The sequence below is a fragment of the Urocampus carinirostris genome, chromosome 8 (genome assembly GCF_059441175.1).
Source record: "Urocampus carinirostris isolate Australia breed hairy pipefish chromosome 8, RoL_Ucar_1.0, whole genome shotgun sequence".
NCBI lineage: Eukaryota > Metazoa > Chordata > Actinopteri > Syngnathiformes > Syngnathidae > Urocampus > Urocampus carinirostris.
In genome coordinates this window covers 7609272-7621990 of record NC_142356.1, presented here as the reverse complement: position 1 = coordinate 7621990, position 12719 = coordinate 7609272, and the positions used below count along the sequence as shown (strand labels likewise).

Sequence of the window (12719 nt, the reverse complement as noted above, 5' to 3'; positions counted from 1 at the left end):
AGGAAAAGTATGTGTGTGTCTGTGTGTGGAGTCAAGGTACCTGAATCTCTGCATGCAGCATTCAATAAGGAGCACTCTCTGTAGTCCGGAATTTTCAGTAACTACCGTAAATCCCGGACTATAGAGCGCACCTGATTATAAGTCGCACCCACCACATTTTAAGAGGATAACCGCTTTTGTACTTACACAAGCCGCACCTGTATATAAGCCGCATGCGCCCACATGAAAACATGTAACACAATCACAAAATCAACCCAAACCCGACTCTGAGTCCCGCGATTGTAACTGAATATAAAGTACACAGTTCATAAGCCACAGCCGGCAAAATGATACCAGTACTTAAGGTTTGATGCAGACCTGCAGAGTCCGAGTCCCGTTGAAAATAATCCAAGGGAAAAAAATGTATATTTCCAAAGGTAAGGATGGGAAAAATATATATCCACTATTGTCCGCTGCGTCCACAAACACGTCTCACCTTTACTCCACCACCCGTCAGCCCCCGTTGTTTTCGCCCCTTCTTTTTGATTCGCCCGTGGAAAACATATCAGTAAAGTCTCTAAATTAAATACATTACAAAAATATACAGTTGCAAATACATATTATACATGGTTACACATATTTACAAAGAAAGACGGTACACCGAGAGAGTTTTCAAAGCTTTAATAATAATATTATAACTTTCATCCCAAACCTTGCCTGTGAAGGGTAGCAAAACGCTACTAGCAACACGCTCGCAACACAGTAAACGGCTCTGTTCAAAGAAACATACCATACATGTAGAAATCCCGGTAAACCGTCCTCATCTTCCCCCTTATTACTGACGTCGTCAAAGTCGTCCTCCTTCAGTATGGGAAAGAGACTTTGTCATATAGACGTCGTCCCACGCTCCCTTATTCAAAAACACGCTAGCAACACGCTCGCAAAGTTTACGTGCAGTAGCTCGTTTCCTTCTTTATCGGAATGCTCGATTGCGTTTAGCTCGAAAGCTGCGTCATGTGCCTTTCTTTTTTAAATTTGCATGATGAGGATATGTCTACGCTAATTTAATTTGTGCACAAGCTAAGAAGTTGCAGTCTTCCTCGGCGCATATATTCCACCGGTCTAAATCTTACTTTTTGTACTCGAGCGCCGCTGGCGGGCGTTAGAAAAATGACATAAATCGGCCGCATCACTGAATAAGCCGCAGGGTTGAACGTTTGGGAAAAATGTAGCGGCTTATAGTCGGGAATTTACGGTATTTGTTTCGCAGGTGTATCCCAGCATTCCAGTGAATCTAATGGCAGCTTAGCGTCTTTGAGTTCGGCCGGTAACCTGCGACGATTGACCCTCAACGACGACAGCGAAACGGGACAGTGGAAAATCCACGTCGATTCCGATGACCCTTACTCTGTTAAAGTCACAGGTTAGTAGTACAGGATTAGGAAAAAGTGAGTTTCCGTTTCCTTTTCTGACCAGTGCAAATATCGACACCAGGTCAAAGTTCAGTGGACTTCATCTACTATCTCGTGGAATCCGATAAAGGAGTCCATGGGGACTTCTTTTTAAAGGAGGGACGTCCTCTTTCAGGTCAAATATCATCTCATTTCATTTAACCATTATCCCGTTTTAATCAGATAATTGTTTCATTCTGCATTTTTTAGGTGGTAATGCCACTCTCCTGGTCACAATGGCTGGAAGTGGCGACGTACGGAATCCAGAAGTGACTTTGTTTGACAGCTCAGGGGAAACTGAGGTCAACGGTACCTTGCAGGTATGCCGGATAACCTTCTTGAGCAAATACGACACAGTCAACGCTGAAAAACTGACATTCCTGACAGTGTTTCCCAAGGAATTATTTGAGAGCCTTGTGGGTGGACAGTCCAGGGGGTCGTGTCCGGGGGAGTGCACAAATTATTTTGGGGTTTTTTTTCACATACAAAAATTATGTGGCGTACGCAATTTGAAATGATAAAAACATGTGATAGATAGATGGATAGATAGATAGATAGATAGATAGATAGATAGATAGATAGATAGATAGATAGATAGATAGATAGATAGATAGATAGATAGATAGATAGATAGATAGATAGATAGATAGATAGATAGATAGATAGATGTATAGATAGATAGATAGATAGATAGATAGATAGATAGATAGATAGATAGATAGATAGATAGATAGATAGATAGATAGATAGATAGATAGATAGATAGATGTCTAGATGTCTAGATAGATAGATAGATAGATAGATAGATAGATAGATAGATGTATAGATAGATAGATGTCTAGATAGATAGATAGATAGATAGATGTCTAGATAGATAGATAGATAGATGGATGGATGTCTAGATGGATAAATTGATGGATGTCTAGATGGATAAATAGATAGATGTCTAGATAGGCAGTATCGTAGCCTATGAGGTCTATCTAAGGCGCGATTATTGCTAGTCGAAAACTTAGACAGATAAATATATAGATGTCTAGATAGATGAATGTCTAGATGGATAGATATATGTCTAGATAGATGGATGTCTAGATAGATGGATGTCTAGATAGATAGATATATGTCTAGATAGATGGATGTCTAGATAGATAGATAGGTATATAGATGTCTAGATAGATGTCTAGATGGATAGATAGATAGATAGATAGATAGATAGATAGATAGATAGATAGAGAGATAGATAGATAGATTCTTTATTCATCCCCGTCGGGAAATTCACACTTCCAGTCGTATCCTTGTGTTGATTATTAAAAGATTAACAGGATGGCCTGGGGTGCTGTGTTTGTAGTTTAGCAACAGCGGAGTGGATGACGTCACACGCTAGTCCAAAAGTTCGACGTCCATGCAGCAGATGGAAATCTTTGTGCCCAGGGTTACACCGCCTCGTGTTCACGTAGATAGCGAGTCAACCTCCTCTCTGCTTCCCGCGGCCTTTTGTGTCTCTGTCTGTGCTAACAGCGCTGAAGCCGGGTAGCTCCACGTTAGCGTCCGGGATGCTAGACGTGAGCCACATTTCCGTAAAACACAGCAAATTGCACTTCCTATGGGGAAATATGGGAAAACAACATTTTTTTTCTTTTTAATACAAGAGACCCTGGTGGGGAGCAATCAAACCCTGGCTGCTTGCTAGGGTTTTTAAATGGTATGGGAAACACTGCCTGAAAAACTCCCTGATTACAGAAGTGGAATACTCACATCATCTCCACTTATTTGCTTGTTGGGAATTAATTATTAAAATGTATCGTTTACCAAATTGTTCGAATTAGTTATCTGACTCCATTGACCAAGAACAACCTACATTCACCCAACAATGCGCGCTCGTTTCTTGATGGAAAAGATGAACAAGAATAGCCGACATTTTCACACAGGGGCAGATTTAATTTCTTTAACAATTTAACTAAGTGAACTCCATCGAAATCGGCCGGAGTAGTCGAATTAGTGTCGTCGGAGTCTCTGGGAAGCCCTCTCTTCAAGTCCTCTACCCTTCTCCTCTCGGCCCACGCCTCTCCGCAAGATGGTGTGCCTGCTCCTCCCATGGGCGTGCCAATGAAGCCCCAACGTGAGCTCTACCACCTCGCCGCGATGTCTGGAAAACTCAAAACAGCTGAGAGCATTTCTCAAACAATGCCTCCATCATCAGGGCCTTTCTGCGTCGTCGGATCTTATCAGCCTCACGTCCCGTTCCCACCATTCCTGTAAACAATATTTTCTACCAGGGTGCCCTGAACTTTCACTGCTCATTGAACTTTAGCCTACTCGGTGAAAATCATTCATTGCACTCAATAAATGTAACTTGTATTCAATCGTATAAAATCCTTTATAGTCAAATGTATAAAATCCTTCATGCTGGATGCAGATTTAACGCATTTCAGGCATATGTGCTGTGTTAACGTTGAATTTTTCCTTTTCTCCACAGTCATTCGGGGATTCTAACTTCCTGGTGACATTTAACGACATTCCGGCGGGTGATTTTGTGGTCCGGTTGAGAGGCGACGAGAGCGGCACGTTATCGAAGTCGACCCCGAGCGCGTTCCAGAGGCAGGGCTCCACTCAGATAAAGACTTCCAGCATTTCTCTGGCCGTAAGATCAACTTCTACCAGAAGAAGACAATATATATATATACCACAGCCATATCCCCTAGTGGGTGGTGGCTAGAGTCATTTGTGACTCTTTTTGGGAGATTGATTTAGAGGAGGGGATTCCCAGCCCCCTCGCTCAACCCAACTGAGGTGTTGGGAGTCATTAGGTGACCAAACCCCCCAATTCCAACCCCTAACGCCAAGCAGGGAGGCAACAGGTACCAATGTTTAAGTCTTAGGTATGACTCGGCCGAGGCTTGAACCACAACCTCCCAGTCTCGGGGCGGGCGCCATACCCCCAAGGCCACTGAGCTGGTTTTCATTACATATACAATACATATAAGTTTGCGCATTTCATTCGTCTCTCCTACAAGTCAAGTCACATGTATTTGTATAGCCCTTAATCACAAAATGTCTCAAAGGACTGCAGAGGCCACAATCACGGCATCCCCTTGATCGGAAACCGGCATGCAGCAAGGGGAAGCAACAAGTCCCACAGTGCTTTGAGCAATAGATATAGAATAGAATAGAATAGAATAGAATAGAATAGAATAGAATAGAATAGAATATACCTTAATTGTCATTGTTGCAAAATGGGTAGAACATATTGTGACAACAAAATTGGACGTAGCACTCCAGGTTCACATATTACAGTGAGGATAAACGAAAACAAAGAAGATAAAGGTTATAATTTACACAATATTTACACAAGTGTGTGGGCATGTAGGATGCTACATACAGTTACATATATTCCCGATGAGGACAACTGCGCCTGCACACTAGTAATCAGATTACCAATGGGTATGCATGCAAACAACAGGACTAACTCAACCATCGCAGTCAGAGAACTTTTATTTTTTTTTTACAAATGATTAAACGAACACAATCCACTTTACTTTACATGACACTTTGATGTCATTGCGTGGAGGTTATGGAAAACTGTATTTACTTTCCAGTTCTATCCTACTCAAACCACTTATTTTTCCATTATCAAATGGAAAAAGTGCCAGGGAGCCATTAGAGATGCCAAAGACCCATATGTGGCTCCAGAGCAGGTTTAAGCCTGTCCCTAAGGAAAGGTATCAGGGATGACTATATATCTTCACTGCAGGGGGAGAAAAGATCTCGCTATTATCAAAGAAAAACATTCGAAGCCTGGGGTGCTCCTACACAGCAGAGCTATCAGACAAGCAGGCGGGAGAGGCTGTGAAGAAGAAGCTTGCCTAGCCAGGATCCATCAGAACCAGCTCCCAGGCAAATCCAAAGTATGTTGTTACCAGCACATACTATAACATCAGATGATGTGGCCGTTGAAGATGAGTGAGGTCCCTTCCTCACTGGCAAGCAAGCTGGACTGGCTGGCAGACTGTTTTATTAGGAAGTGGCAGGGACTACTAAGATGCCTCACAGACATGGGGCTCTTCGGTCTGAACATACTCTAAGTGCAGCTGCATTCCATCAGCCTTGGATGAAAGAAGGAGAAGGCCCGGATGGTTTTGGCGTTGAGAGAGTCCTCCGACCATCTGGTTAGGGCAGCGCGCACCAAAGTTCGAAAAGGAAGGAGGTGGAAGGCGGAAGAAGAGATCCAGCTGGCAGTTGGCAAGCTAAAACACCCGAGATGATCGTCAGGGTCCAAGTAGGGCGAGCAGGCCTCGGGTGGGGCGATGCCTCCCTCTTCTGGTCAAAGGCTTCCAGGCAGGAAAGGAAAACCATGGTTGTGACGGAAGTGATAAGGTAGGCGTAGGAACGCCATACCGTCAAAGCGGTTTCCCAGAGCAGACAGGGCAGCTGGACAACATGGGAAGGGTTCATGGTCAGGCCTATGTCTTGGCTCGACCTATGGAAGATCCCTCAAGCTAGGCTCATCTTCCTGATCCAGGCAACCTACATCACACCACCCTACCCCCAAAACCTCCACCTGTGGTTCGGCAGGGATGCGATCAACCCCCTCTGCTGTACCATTAACATTAGCCTTTAGCACATCTTCTAGGGCTGCCAAACAGCACTGTCCCAAGGCCTCTACAGATGGCGGCATGATACTGTCCTGAAGAAGCTGGCAGACATAGTCAAAGCTTTGCAGACAGATAGCAAACAGTCACCCAGCTCCCCCATCAAGACACATCATTCACTTTGCAAAGGCTGGCAAAAATGCTGGCAAAAACAGACCCTCACCTATCAAACTTGGGAAGGCTCTTCTCACCGGTCAGTGAATGCAATATTAAAGTCGACCTAAAAAGGCAGTTGCAGTTCCCCAGGGAACATCATTGCGGCTAGATATTGTGCTGTGGTTGTCACAAGCCAGAAACAGAGACAGGACCCAGTAGCGTTCGTTTACTCAGTTTTATTGATGCTTGATTACTTTACCTGGATTACTTTCAATTACTTTTGGATTACTCCAATACCAAATATGCTAATAAAAGACAAAAGAAACTAAATATAAATAAAATGATAACTCACAACACGTGGTAAGCTATCTCTCCTGGCTTTGATCTCTTTGATCTCCGGCAAAACTAACATAAATTGCAGGGTTGGGTAGGGTTACTTTACCTGGATTACTTTCAATTACTTTTGGATTACTCCATTACCAAATATGCTAATAAAACACAAAAGAAACTAAATATGAAGAAAATGATGACTCACAACACGTGGTAAGCTTTCTCTCCTGGCTTTGATCTCTTTGATCTCCGGCAAAACTAACATAAATTGCAGGGTTGGGTAGGGTTACTTTACCTGGATTACTTTCAATTACTTTTGGATTACTCCATTACCAAATATGCTAATAAAACACAAAAGAAACTAAATATGAAGAAAATGATGACTCACAACACGTGGTAAGCTTTCTCTCCTGGCTTTGATCTCTTTGATCTCCGGCAAAACTAACATAAATTGCAGGGTTGGGTAGGGTTACTTTACCTGGATTACTTTTAATTACTTTTGGATTACTCCATTACCAAATATGCTAATAAAACACAAAAGAAACTAAATATGAAGAAAATGATGACTCACAACACGTGGTAAGCTTTCTCTCCTGGCTTTGATCTATTTGATCTACGGCAAAACTAACATAAAACGCAACAGAAAAAAAATGAAAATAAATCCAAACAGCTTGCCAACATCATTTTGCCGTTCCATGTATTCCGTTACTCCCCAAGCCTGGACAAAATGTAGTCATTTTATTCCTATTTAGTTTATTTTGTCTTTTATTAGCATATTTGGTATTGGAGTAATCCAAAAGTAATTGAAAGTAATCAAGTTAAAGTAACCCTAACCAACCCTGCCCACTTCCAGGCTGAAGCCAACAGTACCAGCATAGAACCAGGCTCCATCGTGTCCGTGCCTTTCACCGTCACCTCAACGAGCAACGGAGTCATCAACGAGACGGCCAGCGGAACCTTCACGGTGCGCGCTACCAACGACCGCACCTTTGACACCACCTCGCCCAGTTCCGTCACCATAGACACAGACAGCGAAGGGAAAGGAAACGGAACCGTGACCCTAACCATACCCGACGACGCGGCATCGGGAACAGACGTCACGCTTACCATAGAGGCGGAGGACGAGGCGGCGACGGATGTCAACTATGTCGTCCTTAGATTTTCGATTGCTGCAGAGGTAGGAGAACAGTTTACTGGTCATTGAACCTTTGTCTGTGACGTCACGTTGTCTTCTCTGGCAGAATGAGAGCCGTGACGGACGGTAAGACGCTGTTGGTTCTCGACCATAACCCGTTCCAGAACCCTGTTCGAAAACCCATTTGTTGGATCACCGAAATCGTTTTTCCCATTAAAAATAATGTAAATCGTTTTAATCCGTTCCAACACCCTGAATGTTTACCTTGAATGTTAAACGTAAACATGAAGCTAACCCAGGCTAATTGTACGTTCGTGTTATCGTAATCTTCCGTACGAAAGATTACGCTAACATGAACGTGCAAAAATAAAAAAATCAGGTCGTTTACAAGTCATTTAGCACCCGGGTCTCCACAACAAGTGGTGAGCGGTTCATTGGAAAGGGGGCTCCGTTCCAACATTCTGAATGTTGGGCTCCGTTCCAACACCCTGAATGTTTACCTTGAATGTTAAATGTAAACATAAAGCTAAACCAGAATAATCGTACGTTCGCTTTATCGTCATCTTCCGTACGAAAGATTACGCTAACATGAACGTGTGAAAATTAAAAAAAAGGATAAAGAAAAGAATTATGAATAGGATTTTTTACCTTTGTGGTGGTCAGCAGAAGGCGCAGGCAAGATCAGACACTCGGACACCTCCTTCATATTTTGCTATTATTTCTTTCCTAAATGCAATAGTTGTACGAACTACTTTTCTTTTTTCACCTGTAGCAACTTTGCTAAAACACTTTGTACACCTATATTAAAAGCGAAAGCAAAACGAAGCACGTCCGCACGCGATAACAGTTGGTCAGGAAAAGAGCCATCTACACCCAAAACGCCGCTCAGCATCGGACCCTAGCGTACGCACTCACGCATTGCCGGCGTTCGAACTCCGATTTTTTTGACCGAACAGCGAAGAAAGAATTTCTCAAAATTTTGGGTCGGACTTCGATTGGTTCGAACTGAGAGGCGTTCGAAAAGCGAGGTTCCACTGTATATTAAAAATGTATCGTTTACCAAATTGTTCGAATTAGTTATCTGACTCAATTAACCAAACACAACCTACATCCTGCCCTAACAATGCATGCTCGTTTCTTTTTGTGAAAAGACGGACAAGAGACCGGCATTTCCACACGGGGGCAGATTTAATTTCTTAAAGTATTTAACTAAGTGAGTTCTATCGAATTAGCCGAATTATTGTCGCTCGAGCTTTCGTCGAGCCTTTTCTCTCGTCCGTCCCTCTCGTTCTCCGATCTTCTGAAGTTCTTCTCTCGACCCACGTCTCTCCCAAGCTGGCGTGCCGGCTCCTCCCATGGGCTTCACCTCGTCGCCTCGATGTCTGGACCCCTGTGTCACGAGGGCCCCTCTTGCGCCGGGAAGCGCTGATTATCATATCAGCCCTTTGTCCCAGTTCCTGCTGTTTTTCTGTAAACATCATCCTCCACTAGGTCGCAATGACCTGCCACACAGCTCAGCCAGTGAATATCTTTTGCATTTAAATGTAATTTGTATTTGATCGTATGAAAAATATCAAATCTGAATTCAGGCAGACTGGAGGATTTGTTGTGTGGCTATTACAGGAGGAAGACTCTATAGGTTGGTAGCTAGCCCAGCTAATGCTATCCTCAGTTTGTCTGAATAGCGCTCTTTGTGCTTTCCGACAAGGTGAGCCACCTCATCAGACAGCTGCACAACATTTGTTTGACTAGTGTTAGGAAATAAACTATTAAAATGTACCCTTTACCAAATTGTTCGAATTAGTTATCCGACTCCATTAACCAAACACCACCTAACAATGCATGCTCGTTTCTTTTTGCGAAAAGACGGGCAATTTAACTAAGTGAACTCCATCGAATTAGCCGAATTAGTGTCTCTCTCGTTTTACCTCAATCTTCTCCCATCTTCTGATGTTCTTCCAGCCCACGCCTTTTTCCCAAGCTGGCGTGTCAGCTCTTCCCATGGGCGGGTCAGAGACTCCTCGATGTCTGGACCCCGAGCGATTATCAAATCAGTACCTGGCCACCTGCGTCTTTCCTTCCTTCTCCGTCAGAGTCCAGTTATCAACAGAACTAAACAAAACATTTGCATTCGGAACGGCGTGACCTGTCATTGAACTTAAGCCTTCTCTGTGAAAAATCTTCATTGCATTCAATAGATGTAACTTGAATTTATCGTAAAATGTATAAAATCCTTCACTAGTCATTGTCAATGGCGTTGAATAGTACAGTAATCCCTCGGTTATCGCGGTTAATGGGGACAAAGACCATCAGTGAAAACTGAAAATCCGCGAAGTAGCGGCGGCCCTTTAAAAATGCTTAAAAAAATGTATCCAGGTATACAGTATACCCCCCCGCCATTAAACCGAAGTGATCGCTGGCATGATGGCAAGGAGTTATTGGGTGATCTATCCAGAACTCTTCACACTGGAACTGAATGTACCAAAACATGACCCACAAGTGTAGCCATGTCTTACATCATCAATTTACACGGAATAGGACTGCGGCGAAACCACTACCAACCATTCAGTATGATTGTATTAACCGCTCTCAACCACATGCAGCTATTTCATTTATTTCGCTTGTTAACACTACCGGTTACATATTGAAAAGAAAAACGGTGAAAATGTGATATTTGAGGAGTGTTTGTGAAGCGTTTTGGGAAACAACAGTTAAAAAATGGTCTGTGTTCATTTTATTGAAAGTGAAAGAGCTACTTTCTGACAATAACAACATACTTTAGCTGTCACGAGGCGTGGTGGAGTGGAAGGGGTGACCGGACCAGAACGGAGGCAGGAGGCAGGAAGGGAGAACTCATATGCGTTGACGATCATAAGTTTTATTTAACAAAATAAAAGTCGCCCAATACTCCGGGACAAAACAGAACAATACAGAGTTCCTCCGGCACGAACTCAACAGGACAGGGCATAACAGACGGAAAATGTTTAAAACCAAAACAGGACAAGGCATAACAGACCGGGGAATGTGAAAAACAAAAACAGGACAAGGCATAACAGACCGGGGAATGTGTAATGAGCCAGCGCCCGCCAAACCCACAACCCAGCCTTAAGTAGCAGACCAGCAATCAGCTAATCTGCTACAGCTTGAGTTCGGGGGCGCGGCAGACTGGTCGCCACGGCGACCGTGACATTAGCTAGCGGCATCGAACGGCTTTTACAACAAATACACGAAACCACACACAATTAGCCGTGTTTAGGTAGTATAAACAACCGCTCGCTTTTGGTATAATAAAGTCAAACTTGAGATGAAAAGTATACTTACATCACCGAGTTCCTCCATGATAAACGAGCGCCACATAAGAAAGGGGTGAGGTGGGAGGAGTTGAAGGAGGTGGGGGTGAGTGAAGCGGTAACTCACCATGACTAAGCATTGTGTCAGGGCCTCCCCCTCCCCTTCACAATAAGAGTGTCCACACCGTGTCCTCAGTTGACATAAGCTCACGCTCAATGGCGTCAAGTCAATAAATGCTTTTATTGAGAAAGTAAGGTATATTTTTTTAGACCCGCGAAGCTCTGAACCCGCAAAAGTGGAACCGGGAACTAGCGAGGTTCCACTGTATATCTGCTTTTGTTGTTGTTGGCCACAGTTTATTGGACTTGTCCACTGTTTACTACGGGTCACTATTGTCCGTCATGGTGTCGTCACGTAGTTAGGTCACATGTGTGCTTTAGCTTCACTGTATAACTACTCGACTGTATTTCCAGGTGACTGATGTCAACAGACCACTGTGCCAGGAAGTCAGTACGACAGCCAACTGTACATCCCTGGTGCTCTGTGACTCCACCCAATGGGAATTTGTGGCCAACGTGACCGACGGTGTAAACGGGACCGGGATTGATAGAATCACCATCCAAGAGGGAACCGGCACCCTTAACATGACCACCACGGTGGGACCCGGTGGCGAAAACGTCACTGTGGTGTCCTACCAGGCTTCCTGCTGCGCAGAGAGAGTGGAGCTGTCGGTGGTGGACAATGTGGGCAATGTCGGAATTTGCGTGGGCCAGGTAAGACAGTCGAGCACTGTTGCACCTGGAACTACAGAGACCGTGAATGCTACCACCGTGTCTGCCGGAGGGCGAGTCATAAGCGCATCACTATGGGTCTGGACCGCTATTTTCACGCTCTCACTTTGGAAATAAATTGTGAAGAATTGTGTATCCATCCTGTTGCTTGGCTGTTTGGATTGAAATCAAAGATGCTTGGATGTTTAGAGTAATTTTGAAATTTAATGATATTAATTACCGTAATTTCCGCACTATAAGGCGCATGGGGTTATAGGGCGCACCCCCAAAAAACAGTTTTTGGTCCTATATTTTCCATACATAAGGCGCACCGGATTATAAGGCGCTACAATGGGAACGTGGACAAAACAGATAGTTCAGTCCAACTGATTACCCCCTTAACATTCCCAAAGCTTGCAAAGAAGCAAATACGTGTCTCAGACATGTACGGAAACAGTGTCAGTACGATGTCACCAATCACTCAAATGCATCGTTCCGAATATCATTCGGAAGGTTAAAGTCTTGGGATTCAAGAAATGCCAACCATTCCTTAGTTTCTATTTTCTTTTTCGCTCGCAACTTTACTGTGCATATGACAATAAAAACTTGGAATTGAGTTTAATTTAAAAAAAGACCCATCACACAAACATCGAGATCACTCTGAAACAAGATACTGGGAAAATATATAGCCGGAGTAGCTCACCGAAGTCGTTGCGTTCAATAATAATGTGCAACCATGGTCCTCTTATATTCGTGAGTGTAGTAAATCCTGGAAAGTAAAATATTTACAAATACAGAATAGTAAAACATGTTTTTTCTATGCCGTAGACAACCAAACTTGCTATTCACATGCATCTTTTTCGGCCAATTGCAGGCTTTGTTTCGCCCCTTTAGCCTATGCGAGCCTGTACATGATAAAAAGGATCCGCCTCCTTTACCTCCGAATAACTTTAGCTAATAACTTTATTCAAGAAATGCCAAACATTTCTTAGTTTCCATTTTATTTTTTGCTGGCAACTGT

General features: G+C 43.5%; 1 protein-coding gene and 1 pseudogene across 1 annotated transcript in view; both read left to right on the top strand.

Moving 5' to 3' along the window:
• The window catches only part of LOC148360614 (von Willebrand factor A domain-containing protein 7-like), a 37715-nt gene extending 25863 nt beyond the window's left edge, over positions 1-11852 (top strand). The window contains exons 13-18 of the mRNA XM_088342997.1: positions 1250-1402; positions 1474-1566; positions 1641-1750; positions 3904-4068; positions 7356-7679; positions 11402-11852. Coding sequence (XP_088199123.1) covers positions 1250-1402; positions 1474-1566; positions 1641-1750; positions 3904-4068; positions 7356-7679; positions 11402-11836 — 1280 coding nt within the window. The 3' untranslated portion in view covers positions 11837-11852. The remainder of the gene's footprint in view (positions 1-1249; positions 1403-1473; positions 1567-1640; positions 1751-3903; positions 4069-7355; positions 7680-11401) is intronic.
• LOC148360615 (U4 spliceosomal RNA) lies at positions 2371-2498 on the top strand (annotated as a pseudogene).
• Positions 11853-12719: the final 867 nt, after the last annotated feature.